Raw genomic sequence first — 19,742 nt, forward strand, 5'->3', positions numbered from 1 at the left:
CAGATGGTTGAGGTTAGGAAAATTCTAGGTGAGGGTGGTATCAAAGTGAAGAATAACTATAAGGAACCACTACTGACAGTTGCATAGTGTTTTATAGTTTACAGAAAGCTTTTCTCAGTCATCTGATTCCTCACAACAATCTTATAAAACAGGCAGGTGGTATTTTCTCTATTTGATAGAATAATCTTGAGATCAGGAGAGGTTTAGGGAGCTGCCTTGAATCATACAGACCAGCTGCTGACAAAAGAATTACTTCAGTGCAAGTCTCAACTCTGTAAATCACTTTTCCATTATTCCACATTGCCTAATTCACACTATTAAAAAACACAACTTAAATTAAATCTCTGTTGGTATCTGATTTTGTTTTTGGAAATAAGAGCATGATGGCCAAAATAAAAGTGTTTCAAAATAATGACTAACTCAAAAGTGTCTGTAAATTATCAGTGAGTATTTAATGTTACTGTAATCAAATTTCATTTGTTGCTTTGAATTTTGGATTTATGAGACAGAATAATTTATATGGATAGCATAAATCATATGGCAGTAGTTTCCTGTGTCATTTGCCTTAGTTCATGAAACCAGTTAAATATTGCTGTTTCAGTATGATGATTTAGCCAAACAGTGTGAAAGCAAAAAGGGATGTTTTGAACAGGAACTCAAACCTATTCTCTTCAGAAATAGAAGAGAGTGTTTAGAGACTGGAGGCAGTATTAAAAAAATAGAAGAGTTAAAGTTTTAAAGATAAAAAAAAGTCCTGCCTTTCCATAAAAGCACATGCAGTTAACTCCCTGTTTAGGGGAATATTTTATCAAAATAATAATCAGTATCATTATTGAATACTTAACCAAATGCAATGCATTGTATTTAAGTCATCTCTAGTCCTCTTGACAGCCTTGTCCTCATTTTACAGATGAGCAAAATGAGGTTTAGGGAGGAAAAGGAAGTTGTTCCAGGTCACATTAGGTGAAGGTGATTCCAGAGACTGCAGTCTTGACCCATTATTTTCACTTTCAACTCTGGGCCTTGACTGACTTTTCATGCTGCTTTGCATGTTTTCCCCCCACCAGATCTTGGTGAATCTTGCTTCCTCTTCTCTTTCAGTTCTGCTCAAGGGAAATTAGAGGCCTTCTCTGACCACTCTGTGTCAACAGTAACTCACATATCTCCTCAGTCTCATTCTCTAACCCTGCATTTTATGTATCTTATAGAACTTATTACCACTGAAAATACTATATTTTTATTTGTGTGTTGTCTCCTCTCTCCCCAACCCCCCATGATAATGTAGGCTCCATGTTCATTGTTCATTGTTACGTCCCTAGTGCTTAGAACAACGCTTGGAATACAGAGGCAGATTGAAAGAGTGAATCATCATTATATCATAAACAGATATTTGTAGAGGCCTTACTATTTGTTCAGTGCTGTACTAGTACTAAGCTCTTTGTTTAAAGCCTTTCAATTTGGATAATCTTTAATTAGACCAGTACAGTTTATAGATTCGTACAGTTTTTTGATAGCTGGATATACCATGCCCACTCCAGCTTTCTTGCCTTCATTTGCACAGTTTGTTTACTTTTCTTTCAAGATACACTGAAATCTCACCTTTGTAATGGAACTTCTGATACCCTCCCACATCACAGATTACTTTTTACCCTCCCTGAACTTCTGTAGAATTTATGATTTTCAATTTGGTTTCTGCTTAGGCCTTCCCTAAACACCCTATCTAAAATAGTCTGTACCTAATTTTCCTATCCCCTTATCCTTCTTACTGTGTCTTCCTAGCATATACTGCTACCTGACAGCATAGTATATATTATTCATTAATTTATTAACTATTAGAATGTAAGGTCTGTAAGTTCAGGAACTTCAGATTCATCTCTGTATCCTTAGTGCCTAGAACAGTGCCTGGTGTATAGGACACAAAATAAATATTTGTAGAATAAAGATTGATTAAGAAATACCTATGTTATATGATATATCTGAATACTTGGTTTATAAAGTCTGTGTTTGAATCTTGTCACTTCCTTAAGTCAGTGCTTTAATCCCTCTCACCTACTTGCTTCCTTTCCTCTAAAATAAGAATGATAAAATCTGCTTTGTAGAGTTTTATATAACCCTTAGTACAGCATCTGTTATAAGCACTCAGTAATTGTTTGTTACTGTTATTAAGTTCTTGTTACTTAAACTTTTGTTGTACCATCTAACATGGTACATTAAGTATATTTAGTAAATACGTGTTTTGTTATGGAAACCTCTTATTTCTTTCATAGTCTTTGTGCGTTTCTTGATTCCTTTAGAATGCCCTGTATTATCCGTTTCTGTTTTCCACTGAGAGCACTTAATATTTACTAGCATAATGATTAAAAACTAATATAAAACTTTTAAGCATTTATAAGGTAGTTTGTAATTAAAAGATGTTGTCCAGCAAAGTAAAAGAACCTCAGCAATTTATTAAAAATTAGAGTGTCTAATACTAAATATTTTCAGTATATTATGAATATACCCTTTTTATTCAAAGATTGAGGCTTGCATTTGGATCTATAGATAAATAACGCTCTAACTTCAGAGACCTGGGATAACTGAAATCTATTGAATTTAATATTGGGGAAGAAATGATACTTGTAAAACTCACACTATACTTGTAAGTTACTGTATCATTGAAAGATACTTTCTTTCAGAAAAGAAAGTACACTTGGGTATTATGTATTAACGTTGTCTGTACACATTATGTATTGAGAGGGGGTACATTTTTAAAGTATTTCAAATATTAAAAGTTTCCCCCAGAAATCTTCTTTTATGTTTTTATTTATCCAAAATAATTGTACTTCCATCTCTTAGGGAGATATGCAAACCGAAATACTTAAATAAGACCTCAGTACGTCCTGGCCTGAAGAACTGTGGGGATGTTAATTGTATTGGACGGATTCATACATACCTCGAGTTGATAGGAGCAATCAATTTTGGATGTGGTAAAAATAAAAACCCAACAACATCTTTTACTTGACATTTTTTTATCCTTATAACACCCATTAATTTCTTTGATAGTTAGAATTCAAGTTAGACTTATTATAGATATAGAATACAGAAAGATGCTGTAACGTTATAGAATAAATGTATTATTGAGATTTTGTTTTGAAACAGATTTCTGTTGATAAACTATATTTCCTTTTAACCTACATTGAAAATTGGTGGTATGATTTTAAAGGAAGAATATTCAGTCTAACTGGTAGTAATGATTTAAGGATGCAGTTCTTTGTCAAGTAAAAGTAATTTTATGAAAAGTCCAATCAAAGCCCATTTGATTTGGAAATACTATGTTAATGCTAGAAATACTGTCTAGCAGTGTTTAAATAAAGAAAATAATTTTGAACCTCTACACTTAAATGTAATAAAAGTGCCAAAATATTTTTCATGGTAGAAAGTTTCTTTCACCCTAGTTTTTCTCAAATTTAAGCATATTTTAAAATGTATTCCTCCCTTTTATTGAATTAACATGACAATTTTGAAGAAAGATAATAGTTATAGTTGCAAAGTGATAAGTTAATTAGAATCTTGTAACCCATAGTTTGAGAGGAGTATATTGTGTATTCTGTGTCTATGAAAAGACAACCAGAAAACTTCCTTTCAGAGATTATTTCATTTCATGTAGAGAGAGAATTTATAGTCTGCCCTGGGGTCTGTCCTACATTTCAGCATCCTTGTTTGCCCAAAGCACGGTATTAGGACTGGCTTTACAGGAAAACTAAGGTGTCATACATTCCTTAGCCACTAAAAGAAAAATGAAATCATGTTTACTGTATTAGACTTGCAAAGTTAACAAAGTGGGCTTAGCACTCATTTAATCAGAAATTAAACGTATGACCCATTTCCTAAATGTTTCATTTTATTGAGATTTCCTTATAATAACAGCATACTTTTATGTGAGAACTACCAAGTAGCACATCAAATGTGTATTGTGGAAATAAGAAGCTCATATTTTTTAAAAAACTTAGATATTGGCTTATAATTAATAGTATAGATGTGCCTTTCTATTTAACAAATGAGTTCCATAAAATAATAGATTGTTTTGTTTTTCCTGGATTCCAATAGAACAGGCTGTATACAACAGGCCACAGCCAGTTGATAAAGTACGAATCAGAGACAGAAAAGACACAGTAGAAGCATACCAACTTGCCCAGCGGCTGCAGTCTATGGTAAGCAGTCCCTTCTCTCACTAAACGATCTTTCCTGATTGTTCCTTACCCTGTTAAGAAAGATATGCCTACTTCTCTTCCCCTGTTTAACAAATGGCCATCTAGTAGAAGAACATGTTTTTGCTTTTATTTCACCCAAGGCATTCACTTTTTTGGTTTCCATTCAGTTTCATGTTGATTTATGAGGCAAAAAACAAACCCCCAAAATTTAAAAATCACTCACAAACTTCACACAGAAGCATGATGTTTCACTAAAGTGGTCTTAGACTGCTTTGTTTTGATTTCTGTATCTAATGTATCTTAAAACTATATAGTTTAGCTCTTTTTTTCGCTTTCATTTGTTTTTTGTTTGCTGAAAATTCTTACCGTAAGATTTAGCTTTGTAGAAGTGCCATTCAAAATATTTTAGCCTTTATTTTTTAATTCTTGAGATTAGTGAGTTTTACAGTATTTTTAAATGCATCCATCTTATTTTGAAAATAAGTGATCCAACAAGTCTCCTAAAAGGCAGAGTCATATTGTGGTCTTGTTGACTTTACTAATGAAGTAGATTAAATTGGTAATAGGTAAGATAAATGGAAAAAGTGTAGATGATAGAGTAGGTATTTTTCTCAGTGTTTAGGCTGTAAACCATTTCTACCTAGTTTATTTGTATAAGAAAGGGTGTTTTCATATACAGCTGCTGGAGGTGGTGCTAGTCATACACTGGCTTCTGGCAGCCGGTCCATTTTAATGGCTTCAGTACTGATGTTTGCAGAACTGGATATTACTAATCCAGTCTTTTCCTAAACCTGAGATATAATTATTTTGCTTCTAGTTTTTAATATTATACCTCTGGCTGTGTGTTCTTGGAAGTTTTCTACCACAAAGTCATTTTCATGGTGATTCTTTTTAGTCCTAAAAAATATTCCTGTCCTAGAGTTGTAACTCCGAAATGGTGAAAGGAAATGAAAATTAAAGAGAAATTGAAATAAAATTTAGAAAATCATCACTGATTTATTTCTGAGCAGAGTGCTAACTATTCAGTGTAAATTAATAAAATACAATCAGGCATTGCTGATCAGGGATTACAGTATTTTAATGGAGAAATTGAATTTTAGAAAATTATCATTTTGGTTTTGTGTATTAATGTGCTGTGATTTCTCCAAGCTAATCTTGTGACCTTTTGCTTTATTTTTAACGTCATCACAGCGCACAAGGAGACGTAGGGTCCGAGACCCATGGGGAAATTGGTGTGATGCAAAAGAGTTAGAAGGACAAACGTTTGAGGTAACTTTGATCCCTTCAGATGACTCAAAAGTGAAAGTTGTTTTGTCAGTATACATTTGTATATCTTAATGTCACATATATTACACTTGTGGTTTTTTTTGGTATATATATATATATATATATATATATATCTTTCCCATGTTAATTAGTTTGTCTAGAAGTCATCAGTAGACAACAAAGAAGGCACTGATAGTACACTTAACTAGGAGTTTGACTAATTTTCAGAACTTTGATTATCTGTCTCTATATTCTGGTCTCTAGCTCCAGAATATCTGCCAAGGTGCCAGGGAATTGTGCCCTATTCATTTCAGTAAAGTCATTGAATGATGTTCTGATATATAGATTAAAATATTGTTCCATGCATTAGACATAAATTGAATTACAAATATTAAAGTATTATTTCTACTAACAATAATTATGGTCCTAAAAAGAAACATAGGCAGTGAGTATATGTGTGTATGTGTGCACACACGAGCGCACACACAAATGTATTCTGTGCATATATAATTTGTGAACAACCAGTGCAGTCAAATGGAAATAATATGTGAATGTGTACTTACTGGCTTTGTTACCTTGGGTAACTGTACCGAATCTCAGGGCTTTATTTATGAAGTGTGGATAATAACATCTCCCTCAAAGATTGTTGTGAGAATTAAGTGAAATAAAATGTATGAAGGTCCTAATACTCGGTACTCAGTGAGCCTTTGCATGCACCAGGTACTCAGTAAATGTTAGTTCTCTTCTTTCTCTTCCCCATTCCCTGCCCCCAGCCTCACATCTGAGCATTGTTGTAGGCACAACAGTTAGTAACACATGGTTCCTGCCTACCAGGAACTTACATTTCTAGTAGGAAAGATAAAACCTATGGTAAGTTCCATGAGATTGGTCCCAAGAAATATAAGGTCCTCCCAAAGGATGTGATCAGGGAAGGTTTCACAGAAGATGTGATTTTTCATCTGTGACTTGAAGGATGAGCAGGAGAATCTCAAAATGTGGAAATGTGGATGAGGGAACTCCAAGCTAAAGGAGAGGCATAAACAAAGGTACAGACATAGGAAAATACCAGATATATTCCGGAAAAGGTACACAGTTCATAAGGGCTGGCATATAAGATTGGTAATAGAAATGAAATGAAAGAGAATTATTTTATTTTATATTTATAAAGGACTTACTGTGTCAGACATTATTGTCAATATTTTGGAAACATTAACTCATTTAATCTTCACAATAACATCATGACATTGTTATTATTACTATTATTGTTCTCATTTTAAAGATGAGGAAAACTGAAACACAGAAAGCTTCAGTAACTTGGCCAGGGTCACCCAGCTAGTAAGTAGCAGAGACAGGCATTCTCTCTGCCGAATCTGTGCTCTTTAGCTTTATGCTGTGGTGTCTCTTTATTAACTTTCCCTCTCAGTGGTTGATGGACTCTTTGATCAAATGGTATTATTTGTTTTTTTTTTTTAGCATCTCTCTGCTGAGGAGTTGGCAAGAAGAAGAGAAGAGGAAAAATGCAAACCTGGTAAATCTTCAAAAGTGCCAAGGCCAACAAAAAGGTATAGTGTGACATTATATAAGTGTGATTTTTTTTTAAACTTATCACAAATGATTAGAAAATGTATGGAAGGGATATCTGATATTGCAACATTACATTGTGCACATTAAGTTTAAAAATACTGTTGAAGGGGCTTCCCTGGTGGTGCAGTGGTTGAGAATTCACCTGCCAGTGCAGGGAACACGGGTTCGATCCCTGGTCCGGGAAGATCCCGCATGCCGCAGAGCAACTAAACCTGTGTGCCACAACTACTGAGCCTGCACTCTAGAACCCACGAGCCACAACTACTGAGCCTGCATGCCACAACTACTGAAGCCCACGCACCTAGAGCCCGTGCTCTGCAACAAGAGAAGCCACCACGATGAGAAGCCTGTGCAACGAAATGAAGAGTAGCCCCTGCTCGCTGCAACCAGAGAATAGCCCGTACACAGCAACGAAGACCCAACACAGCCAGAAACAATAAATAAATAGAATAAAATAAATAAATTTTTAAAAAATACTGCTGAAATTTTTTATTTCACTGATTATTAATTTGGGAGACCTTGAGCAAAAGTGTTAATTTGTTCATGTTCAGTGAATATAGGATCCAACACATGTTGTAAGAGGGCCTTGTTTGTGACAGGTGGTCATTTAACTCCATAGACATTATGAACAGGTAACCTCATGACTAGTTCTCTCTTTGATTGATGCTGAATGTTAGGTTTTTTCTTTAATAATTTGAAATACTTAACTTGTAACTAGGGTCACCAAATAAGGGTCACCAAATAAGTTAAATGCCTTGATTTTGTAGACCCTCACTTCCTGCAGATGACCCATGAAATAGACTATAGTTTTGTCAGTGTCCCTTTAAAACAAGACATCCAGGAATGCCACTTGGTTATTTTCAATGGAAAGAGCCCTAACACTCAACCAGTTGTATGTCCCTGGGTAAGTTACACAAAGCCTTTATAAGCCTTGGGTCCTCATTTATAAAGTAATATCTATAATAGCTAACACTGTTGGCTATGTTTTAAGCACTTCATATATATTAACTTATTTAATCCTCATAACAACCCTATGAAGTAGTTAAGATCATTCCCGTTTTATAGATGAGGAAACTTAGAGGCACAAAGAGGTTGTGTGACTTGCCCATGCTTGTTAATGGTGGTGTTGAGATTTAACCCAGGCATTAAGGCTTAAGAATCCATACTCCTAACCATTACATTATATATCACCTCTCTAAAATTAAAATGAAAACTTAGAGTTGTGAGAATAAATGAGATTAACTGTGTTAAGAAAATACAGTTGTCCGTAAGCTAGGACTCATCTAGTGTCCACACATTTGATTTTCTGAATCTGAATGTGAGAAATACTTATTGTAATTTCAAGTCACTCTTCCAGTTTGTGAGGACCTTTTTGAATCCAGATCCACTTTTCGAAGCTTTGAATCAACATTTCAATAAGCTTGCCTTTTCTACCATTGATCACTGATTAAAATGTTTAACTGAGATAAATGTAAACCTCAGACATCATTGTTCAATGAGCTATATATTACCACAATTAACTCTATTTCTTCATCTTATGCAGAAGAATAATCATAGCAGATGTCTTGCTTACATTTAGTAACAATATATTTGAGTCTTTATAAGTCTGCTAGTTTCTAGCAGATCATTCCTATCAAAAATGAAATATAGGTGTACCTGTCATGACTTACATTTTCATGAACCCATTATTGTTCTTAGTAGTCACCTCTTCACTTGCTAAAGGCTCACAAATCAGCTGTTGAATAACCTTTTCTAGAATTTTCCTGATACTCAACATTTAATTCCTCTGCTTTTTTTGTGTGTTTTGAAAACAGGCCCAATAATTGCCTATTCCTAGTCCTCCAATAATTTTTTCATTCTCTATGGTTCCTCAAAAAGGGTTGATGGGGGCTTCCCTGGTGGCGCAGTGGTTGCGAGTCCGCCTGCCGATGCAGGGGACACGGGTTCGTGCCCCGGTCTGGGAGGATCCCACATGCCGCGGAGTAGCTGGGCCCGTGAGCCATGGCCGCTGAGCCTGCGCGTCCGGAGCCTGTGCTCTGCAAGGGGAGAGGCCACAACAGTGAGAGGACCGCGTAATGCAAAAAAAAAAAAAAAAAAAAAAAAAAGGGGGGGGGGGGCGGTGATGGTGGTTTCACATGATGGTTCTTCAAAGTGCTCTGGGATGCTTATGCTTGCTTTCTGTTTTCTCATCTATCTTGACCTTTCATTTCTTCTTATTTGCATTGACTAAGCACTTGCTAACTTGAAGATCTTCCTTATTCAGGAAAAAAATTTTTTTTTCTTCTTTTGTGGTACGCGAGCCTCTCACCACTGTGCCCTCTCCCGTTGCGGAGCACAGGCTCCGGATGTGCAGGCTCAGCGGCCATGGCTCACGGGCCCAACCGCTCCGCGGCATGTGAGATCCTCCCGGACCGGCACGTGAACCCGTGTCCCCTGCATCGGCAGGTGGACTCTCAACCACTGCGCCACCTGGGAAGCCCAGCAAACACTTTTTGAATGCCTACTGTGTGTCAAGCACTGTTCTAGGTACTTGCAATACAGTATTCAGCAAAACAAAGTGTCTGATCTCCTAGCACTAAGTGTCTGGTAGAATAGGAACTAAATAGTTCTGCTCTTTTCCAGTTGTTAAAATGAACATGTTCGCTGTTTGTTTGTTTTCTCTGACCGTAGCCTAAAAACACTTTAAATATTTTTCTCAAACCTCAATTCTTTATTGGTCAAAGCCTTTCTAATATTTCTCTCAGATTTACACATGCTTTTGTATCTAGCCTTGCTTAGGTGTCCCTCTTTCCATCTTTTATACTTTTTCATTTTAAAAGATGAGTTTATCATAGAACTTTCAATATCCAGTAATTTCTTTAACAGAACTGTTTGTCATTTATTCATTCAACAAATACTGAGTCCCTACTATGCTGAACACATTGTACTGACAGAAGTGTTTCTGAGAAACTTCCATCTTTCTTTCTTTAAAAATTTATTTTTGGCTGCATTGGGTCTTCGCTGCTGCACACGGGTTTTCTCTAGTTGATGAGAGCAGGGGCTACTCTTCATTGTGGTGTGCGGGCTTCTCACTGCAGTGGCTTCTTTTGTTGCAGAGCATGGGCTCTAGGCGCGCGGGCTTCAGTAGTTGTGGCTCGTGGGCTCTAGAGCACAGGCTCAGTAGTTGTGGCTCACGGGCTTAGTTGCTGCGTGGCATGTGGGATCTTTCTGGACCAGGGCTTGAACCTGTGTGTCCCCTGCATTGGCAGGCGGATTCTTAACCACTGCGCCACCAGGGAAACCCACCTTCCATCTTTCTTGAACTTTCTTTTCTATCTTATGTCAGGGTTAGGTTTTCATTGAACTTTTGAAACCAACTTTCAATGTAGGACACGTGTCTGGCCATTTATAATGTTCTCCTCTTTGGGTGTTAAAAGAAATTAAGACAACAAGATTACTTTTTCCCAAAGGTCATGTTTCCCAAATTTTTAATGAAATCCGAAAGAACAGTGCTTTCAAAAGGGTTGTATCACAAGAAGTTCTCCTAGTTTAATATTTTTTCACTCAGACAGAATTTAGGTTTAGATTATTGGTACACATTTTCAAATTTGTAAATGAATGTTATTTTCCTGATTATGTTATTGAAATTATATTAGGAATGATTTTTTTTTTCTTTTTCCTTTTCCAGCTCATTCGATCCCTTCCAACTGATACCTTGTAATTTTTTCAGTGAAGAAAAGCAGGTACTACTTATTCATCACTGAATGACCGTAAATAATACCCTCCTCTCAGACATGAAATATTTCTTTTTCTGTGTGTTCAAGGCATGTGTATAAGGAAGGTTGGATAAGGCAGGGTACACTGAAGGTCAGATGAGTGATACAGATGGAAAATAAGAAAAGAATTTCTCCATGCTAGGGCTTTGAATTATACATATATTTCTTTAAAAGTCTGATTTGTGCTGAGCCTTGGTTGGTGGTGAGAACTTGGTGTGATAGATAAAGGAGAAAAGGGTGGGCATTCTGATAGGAAGAACAGAATCTCTATTTTTATGCTCCCCCATTTTTTTTTTTTTTTTTTTATATTTCAGGAGCCATTTCAGGTGAAAGTGGCTTCAGAAGCACTTTTAATAATGGATTTGGTAAGGATATTATATTGTGTTTACTTAGTTATTCTGATTTCTATTCTTGTGTATTTTTATTGCAGGCATAAGAGAGAGTATGGAAGACGTGTATTTTGGATCTTAACTATCCTCCTTTACAAGGAATCTAAAAAATAAGTCTTTTCTTTTGGAGAAAAGCCAAACAATTGCATGTTTCCATATTTTAGAGAAAATAAATTAATGTGAGTTTTTGCAGACTGTTTATCATCATTAACCCTATTTTAATTTCCTAGTATTCTTGTCTGCTGCCTTCTAGATAACTGCAACAAAGCACAACTCTTATAATTTGGAGACTCCTTGTTTTGCACTAAACTACAGAGATCTCCAGTGGTTGTGTGTGTTTATGGTGTTTTCTGTAGGAGGATCCAGAGTGATTTTCACTTTGTATCCTTATGATACCTTTCCTCCGTAGGGGAGCAAATGGTATCTTCATTTTGTAAATGAAAAAAATGGCGTCTTGGAGTGTTTCAATGTTTGGTTCAAAGCCTCTCAGCTGGCAGTACAGATAGGTCTAAAATCTTAAGTCTCTGTGTGCTGAGCCTAGCATCTGGTTCCTCTACTATGCTGCTTCATTTTAGAGAAGCATAATTACCATACTTGTAAATGACTCTCCTATGATAAGTGAGATTTATTCTGATTTTTTTGGTCAGCTGGGTTTGGTTTGTATGTTTGGGCTAAGTCTATCTTGTATTTCTTTTAGCATGCTCATGTTTCTATGGCAGAAGTGATTGGTCTGTTAGGAGGAAGATACTCAGAAGTTGATAAGATAGTCGAGGTAAGTTTTCTCTTAAAATTTTTTAAATTATTTAGTCCTGCTGCCATACCAAATATTTTTATAGATTTCAGTGTGTATAATTAACATATAAACCTTATCTATGATATAAATGAGAATATGCAAATGTGGACAGTTATATATTCCCAGAGGTGGCTGAACATTCTATATATTGAGCACCTGTTTCTTTTTACCACTGAGAAAGAGGGAACATTACCAGGCCTTAGTTCTTCATTGCCTTTGCCAATAAAAAGCTTCAACTCCGGGCTTCCCTGGTGGCGCAGTGGTTGAGAATCCGCCTGCTGATGCAGGGGACACGGGTTCGTGCCCCGGTCTGGGAAGATCCCATATGCCGCGGAGCGGCTGGGCCCGTGAGTCATGGCCGCTGAGCCTGCGCATCCGGAGCCTGCGCTCCGCAAGGGGAGAGGCCACAACAGTGAGAGGCCCGCGTACCACAAAAAAAAAAAAAAAAAAAAAAAAAAGCTTCAACTCCTAAGAGGCCAGAGACCAGGAAACATATGCTAACCTTATTATTGAAACTTGGCATACATCATTTTGCTAGAAATTATTATCATAAGTTATAGTGGTCATCAAAAGACTGTGTTTATACAGATACTATACAGGCCGACCTGGAATACTAACCCGTAACTTGTCTTGAGTAGGAAAATGGATTTTGAGTTCCTTGCATACAATCACACTTTTGGAGAGTAATTTGTTTGAAAGTTAAAGGCCGCCTATTATATAGGCAGATAAAAGGCTTGGCTTTAAAAAGTTTCTGTATCTGTGTATGAAAGGACTGAAACAATAGAATTAACAGGATTTCAGTATAATCATTTAAGGATTAATCCTTTGTAGGTCTGTGCAGCAGAACCATGTAACAGTCTGAGTACAGGACTACAGTGTGAGATGGATCCTGTCTCACAAACACAAGCCTCGGAAACCTTGGCTGTCAGGGGCTATAGTGTTATTGGATGGTATCATTCTCATCCTGCCTTTGATCCTAATCCTTCCTTACGAGATATTGACACTCAAGCCAAATACCAGGTGTGTTTATAGGTCTTTTTGTATGTAGTCTGTGAATAATTGCACATTTTCTCCCCTCTCATTTTCTGTTAAATAAATATACTTTTAACATTTCTAGCAAAGTGATTACAAGAGTAATACATGTTTATTTAAACATTTAGAAAATTAGCTATTCTGTTTAATATAGACAAGCCATCAAAGTAACAGTGATAATTCCCCCCAGAGCCTTTAAAAATGATGGAGATAACTAAGACAGGGACTGGGTACAATTGAAATAATTGGAAATATAATATATTTTGCACCTCTGGAAAAAACAGTTTTGTTTTATTCTGGAATTTTATGTTTGATATATGAATGTTTCTGCTGTAGGCAGCTGTTTGTAAATTATTACCATATAGATAAAGATTACAGCTGAGGGGCTAGTGAATAATTTGTAAATGTATTCATCGCAAATATACATTTTGCAGGCCAGGTGATCTTTTTAAGGGTGATCTTTAAAAAAATAAAAGGATCTGTTCAGGTTGGGTTGGACATGTTTTGGCCTGAAATTTTTAGGGTATAGAATAAATTTAGTTGCTGTTTGGAAGTGAAGTTTTTAACACACTTTTGCATTCCCTTTTCCTCTGTTGGATGTTTAAAATGTTGGTATGGGTAAATACTGACTTTTAAATTTATGTGGTTGAAACTAATTATACTTTTTTTTAAATTGTAGAGTTACTTCTCCAGAGGCGGTGCAAAGTTCATTGGAATGATTGTTAGTCCTTATAATAGAAATAATCCTTTACCTTATTCTCAGATTACCTGCCTGGTTATAAGTGATGAAATTAGCCAAGATGGCTCTTATCGTAAGTTTTCAACAAAAACAATCCTACTTCTACTTTGATTTTTTTTGAATCTTACAAATCACAGAATTTATACCTGTTGAAAGCAATTTGATGGAAAAGTTTTGTGTCCTCTACTAGGGAATCACTGTTTGCATACCATGTAGTGCAGCCACCCTCTTTCCTTTTATGATTTCCTTCTGCATTAAAGTTCCCACTGTGTTACCATGGCCACTGGGCAAAAACATTACAATGTAGAGAAAACTTACGGCCAAGCAGTGTGTGTCTATTAGGTCCTGGAGACATTGCAGTAAGCAAAACAGACAAAGTCTTTTCTGTTCTCTTGAAAATTCTTGATAAATGCAGATTGGCTTTCTCTGCAATGACATTCAAACGAAATAATAATAAAGAGTAATGACCACCCTACCACTAGCTATCCATGATCTCCCAGTTTAGGCTCAACAGTGCCTAACTATTTTTATATCTGTCTCTCTAAAGAAGGAATTTGGTTGGTTTAGCCCATCATATGACTTGGTTCCTGTGGGATTTATGTCCAGTGCTGTTCAATCAACTCTGGCTGGATAGAGAATTAGTGTAGCAGACTAGGAAAAGTAGGGGAGTGTAAGAAGCGAGTGTGGATGGAAGGAAAAGGTTAGAGGAAACAATTATATCTCTAGGATACTCTCTTTTCATCCTTAATACCACTGCTCTAGTTGACTCTCCTCTCTGGATACTGTCACTCTACATTATACTCTTCCCCATTAGCTCATGAGCCCCTTGCAGGTAGATATGATATTGTACTCATTTTTCTATTCTCAGTTTCTAGCACAGGGCCTGGCATAAAGTAGGTACTAAATGAATGTTTAACAAATTAATTTCTTCATTCTTAATAATGTCACTCAGATACCCTCTCTTAATAATGTCACAAAAATACCCTCTTTGGTAAAGAACCCAGCACTACCACCCCTCATGTCATTTACTATTAGTTGCTCTATTCTTTGTGCACCTGCAACATTTGTTTCCTGCCTTCATGGTTGCTTTCATGTTTTAATATAATTTATTTATTTAGCCCAAATTGTGAGCCCCAAAGAGCAGGAACTATGTCTTCTTTGTATCTCCTGTAGTACCTAATCAATTGCCTTACACCTAAGGAGTGGTCAGTGCTCTATAGGTTTTTGTTGAATGAATAGTATTGACATTAACTTTAGTCCAAAATGCCCATTATGAACATATCACATATATACATCATTCTTTACGCCAGTATAATTTTACAAAAAGTTAACAAAAGGAAGAATCACAATGAACTTGTTCTCAATTTAAACCATGTCTCATGTCACATTCTGCTAGATTTGGGGAGTGAGCCTCTACTCTGATGCTGTCTAATACAGTCACACATGGCTACGTGTGACTGTTTAAATTAATTAGAATTAAATGAAATTTAAAATACAGTTCCTAGAATCCTACTGCTGGCCAAAATGAAGTAACAAGGACCTGTCTGAAACAACCAAAAAACTGGACAAAATATAGAGAACAGTGGTATTTAGGATATAACGTCAAACAGTGAAAGAATATGATTCCTGAGAGATGGGAAACAAATAAAGTGAGCCCAAGTTAACCTAGCTTATTGACTTAAAAGAACTTCCAGGTGTGGCACAAGGCAGAGAAACCCGCCCAGAGCCTAGCAGACTCTGAGTTGAGGTGATGGAGGTAAGAGCAAGGAGACCAGGGCAACTAAATTTGCAAGACATTGTACCAGAGAGCACAAAGCTGCCTAGAGAGCAGACTCCAAAGATTTGTAGAAGGTTCAAATTTACTATTTAGCAAGACAAAGACCAGTGCATGTGTGTGAACAGACTACCCCAAACGGGAAAGAATCACCCGAAAGATTAGCGGGCACAGTGCTGGATTCTTGAATAAGCTAGTGTCACAACACACAAGTATTCCACATTATCATCATTGCAGAAAGTTCTCTTGGGCAGAGCTGCCTCTTACTTGACTTGACCGTTGTTAACACTGCTTGTTAGGTCTTAATCCTCGGTTCTTCTCTTTGCTCCTCTTGGAAACCTTCTGGTTCAAGAATTAAAATTTCCTAGAAGCCCTGGGATACCTTGTGTTACAGTACTTTGAACTGGGTCCTTTACTTATTTATTTGTTCATTCATTGATTCATTCTTTTTTCCCCCTCTATGAGGTGTGTGCCCAAATCCTATCTTTACAGTATGTCTAATGGTTAATCATTTTCTCTGTTTGTAATAGGACAGAAATATACTTAGTGATTTGTTTTATTCTGACACTTTAGTGGATAAAAATAATCAGTACATACATGTATAATTGAATCACTTTGCTATACACTTGAAAATAACACAACATTGTAAATTATACCTCAATTTTAAAAAATAATAAGCATATCAAAAAATAATCAGTACAAAAAGAAATTTTTACTGGTTTTAGTGCCGTTTTTTTAACTTAGAAAATATTCTTAATACCAAATAGAGGTGTGTGATGTGTTGTGTGTGTGTGTATTTTCATGGTTTTTTAATGAGCACAGACTGAAAATGTATTTATTTATTTACCTCTCTTTTAGTCTCATTTTTTACTTTCATTAAGAGTAGGAGTTGCTTAGCTGGATTCAGATCCCAGCTCTGATATTTATTAGTTACTTTACCTTGGGCAGGTTACTTAATCCCTCTCATTCTCATTTGCCAAATCTGTAAAATGAGAAAAAATTATTAACTTGCTTACAGGAGGTTGTAGAGACTGTCGGTAATGTATGTGAAGTGCTTAGTAAATAATAGGTCTAAAATAGACCTATTATTGATATGATCGTAAGTTACGATCATAGCTATTGTCTGTGCTTAGTAGGTAATCAAAACATATCAAGTAAATGATTTAACAATCATTTAACAATCATTTAATCACAAAAGGAGTTTGTGTAATAGCTTGTGTACTATAATGTGTCACTCTTCTTAAGTTCCTGAAGGGGGAAAATGAAATGGAAGAGAATTGAGAAATGAAAAAAGATCAGTTATCATCAGGCTTGCTGTTCCTTTCTCTCCTTCCATACACCTGAAAAAAAATTGGGAGAAAAAAGCCTTTTTGGGGCACATTGACAAATTATGCTTGTATTGTGTGGAAGTAGAATTATGATTTTTTTCTTAATACTTTCCCTAATACCTTCTGATTTGCTGACATTTTGTTTACTCGAAAAGCCTGCGATGGCAAAAATGCAAGTTGAGAGGCAGTATAATGTAAACATTAAGAACATAAACTTGAGCCAGACTGCCTGGGTTCAAATCCTAGCTCTACCTCTTACTAATTAGATATGTCCAAGAACAGGTTATTTAATAACCTTTCTGTGGCTCAGTGTCCTCGTCAAAAAAAAAAAAAAAAAACGTTGGGGACAACACTGGTAGCTAGTTCATGTAACTGGCCTTACCTCTATATAAAAAGCACCTTTATTTATAAAGCCTGGCACATAGTAAACATTATATAAGTGTTATTATGGTATCGGCCTTTGGTAATGAATCAGCTGAGCCTTTAATATACTGCAAATATAATTACATGGAGATTTTGAAACATATGTGAGAAATGTCTAAGTAGGCTCATCTTTTGGTATTTTTTCCTTTCTAACTTATGTACGTGATATCTACCCCTTGGACTTGTTTCCTCCAGAGTTTAGTGTGACTCAAGTGCAGTTACTGCCTCTCCAGAATTAAACCTAGCCCCTGTCTAGTCTTAGATCAGCACGTAGAGGGAGGTGGAATGAATGTGGGCTCAGAAGTCAGGCAAGCCTGGTGGGGTTTGAAATCCAAGCTCTTTGCTTTACTAGTGGAAAGAGCTTGTTCAACCTGTCTCAGCCTCAGTTTTATCTGTTAAATAGGAATAATGCTACCTACCTTATTAGCAGTGCTGTAAGCTTGATAATATGTGTTTAAAAAAAAAATCACTGGGATGGAATATATCTTGGTTTGCCTAGGTCAATCCCAATTTAAGCCTGTGGTTCTGGCACAATTATTAATAGTGCCAGCTTTCACTCCTAAAGTGTCTTGGTTTGGATGATAAATTATGTGATCATTTTATCTGTCACAGTTCCTTGCATAGAATTGTCATGCAAATGGCACTTTTACTTTTCTTTATTCATTGCTTGGCATTAATATACTTGATGAACCAAGTTCAGCCAGGCAGTGCATATTTAATGAATGCCCACTATGTTTAACGTGGTCTGCCAAGCTGCGGTTGTGAAAACACGGAAGGGAATTTTAAGTAATTTAAAGGAGATTGGAGATTTAACAAAATGTAAAATGTAAAAATGTGCTTGCTTTATGCTTTTCTAGGTTTACCTTATAAATTTGAAGTACAACAGATGTTAGAAGAACCTCGGTGGGGATTAGTGCTTGAAAAGACAAAATGGATAATAGAAAAATACGGGCTATCCCGGAGGTATGTACTGTGGTTTGAGGTGGTTGCACATCTGCAGTGTTTCTCATTAAATCACGTTTTAGGGAAAACCCAAGTTAAATATAAAATTGTGATGTATGGCATCAGTGATAGTTTATTACAAAACTGATTCGTTTATAGTATTTGTTTCATTGGTTTGTTTTCATATTTCTTCCAACAGCAGTGTCCCCATGGATAAAATCTTTCGCCGGGATTCTGACCTGACTTGTTTGCAGAAAGTAAGCTGCCTTCACTTTAATTGGTTTCATTGCTCACAGATTCCAAAGCTATTCATCTTGATGTGTTTTCCCATGATGCTTAATGGTTTGTGGATACACTTTTCTGTGTATTTCCTTTATTGCTTTTTCCTTTCTAAAATTAATTTCTAGGAGATAATTAGTAATGTATTTTGGTGCCCATGCTTGCATATAGAAATAATGCTGTTTTAGAAAAAATGTGTCCATGTTGGCTGATAAATTTCTTAGCAGATTATTATTGTACACAATGGAGAACATTTTTCTTATTTTATTAAATTCAAAAGTGCCATGTTTCCATTTAGCTTTAACAATTGATCATTTTTAAAAATGGTAGTATAAATCTAACAATTAAATTTAAATGGTCATTTAACTTTCTGGTAGGAAAAAAGAGTCTTGAATTATTTTATTTCACTTCTAGTTTTGTTTCTGTGAGTATAATGAATTTCAATAAGATTGGCAACATTGGTCTTTCTTTTTTTCCTTTGGTAACAGTTTGGGAATAGAAAATTTTAACATTAAGTTTCTTTTTAAATTTTTTTTTTTTTGGCTGCATTGTTCTTCATTGCTGCACGTGGGCTTTCTCTGGTTGCAGCGAGCCGGGGCTACTCTTACTGCAGTGTGTGGGCTTCTTACTGCAGTGGCTTCTTTTGTCATGGAGCACGGGCTCTAGGTGGGCGGGCTTCAGTGGTTGCAGCATGCGGGCCCTAGAGCATGCAGCCTTCAGTAGTGTGGCGCGTGGGCTCAGTAGTTGTGGCTCTCAGGCTTAGTTGCTCGTGGGATCTCCTGGGACCAGGGATCGAACCCATGTCCCCTGCATTGGCAGGTGGATTCTTAACCACTGCGCCACCAGGCAAGTCCCTCTTTTTAATATTTTTTACCCCCTCGTATTATAGCCACTTTTTCTTTGCTCTGTTGGAAGATTAATATGCACATTTCCCAGGAAATAGACTCTATCATCCTATTTTTGAAATGGTAGAATCCTGTATTTTTATGAACATAGATTTTTATCCCATAGGATTCTTGGCTTTATAAATAAAACTACTAAAAAAAGAAGCAAAGTCACAAGTTTGTCCAAAGTAGAAAGCATCATACATGCAATCTCAGTTTTATCTCCTTATGTAAATCAGAAAGGAACTGCACCTCACCTCCACTGGCCTCTACGGCGAGGCCCTGGTGCTCTGGGCCAACGCCTGGCAGCCACAGGCCCGGCTGGGTGTCCCCTCGGGCCCAGACTGCCCTCTGCTGACCCTGG

General features: G+C 36.4%; 1 protein-coding gene across 5 annotated transcripts in view; it reads left to right on the forward strand.

Moving 5' to 3' along the window:
- The window catches only part of MYSM1 (Myb like, SWIRM and MPN domains 1), a 40,245-nt gene that overhangs the window by 16,867 nt on the left and 3,636 nt on the right, over positions 1-19,742 (forward strand). For 3 of the 5 annotated variants that reach the window (XM_067006912.1, XM_059053988.2, XM_067006913.1), the window contains exons 8-18: positions 2,836-2,966; positions 4,087-4,190; positions 5,382-5,459; positions 6,930-7,018; positions 10,708-10,762; positions 11,110-11,160; positions 11,882-11,956; positions 12,809-12,997; positions 13,689-13,821; positions 18,131-18,236; positions 18,415-18,472. In XM_067006912.1, coding sequence (XP_066863013.1) covers positions 2,836-2,966; positions 4,087-4,190; positions 5,382-5,459; positions 6,930-7,018; positions 10,708-10,762; positions 11,110-11,160; positions 11,882-11,956; positions 12,809-12,997; positions 13,689-13,821; positions 18,131-18,236; positions 18,415-18,472 — 1,069 coding nt within the window. The remainder of the gene's footprint in view (positions 1-2,835; positions 2,967-4,086; positions 4,191-5,381; positions 5,460-6,929; positions 7,019-10,707; positions 10,763-11,109; positions 11,161-11,881; positions 11,957-12,808; positions 12,998-13,688; positions 13,822-18,130; positions 18,237-18,414; positions 18,473-19,742) is intronic. The other 2 variants (XM_059053997.2, XM_067006915.1) reach the window with 2 other exon arrangements.

The sequence above is a fragment of the Kogia breviceps genome, chromosome 1, assembly GCF_026419965.1.
Source record: "Kogia breviceps isolate mKogBre1 chromosome 1, mKogBre1 haplotype 1, whole genome shotgun sequence".
Taxonomy (NCBI): Eukaryota; Metazoa; Chordata; class Mammalia; order Artiodactyla; family Physeteridae; genus Kogia; species Kogia breviceps.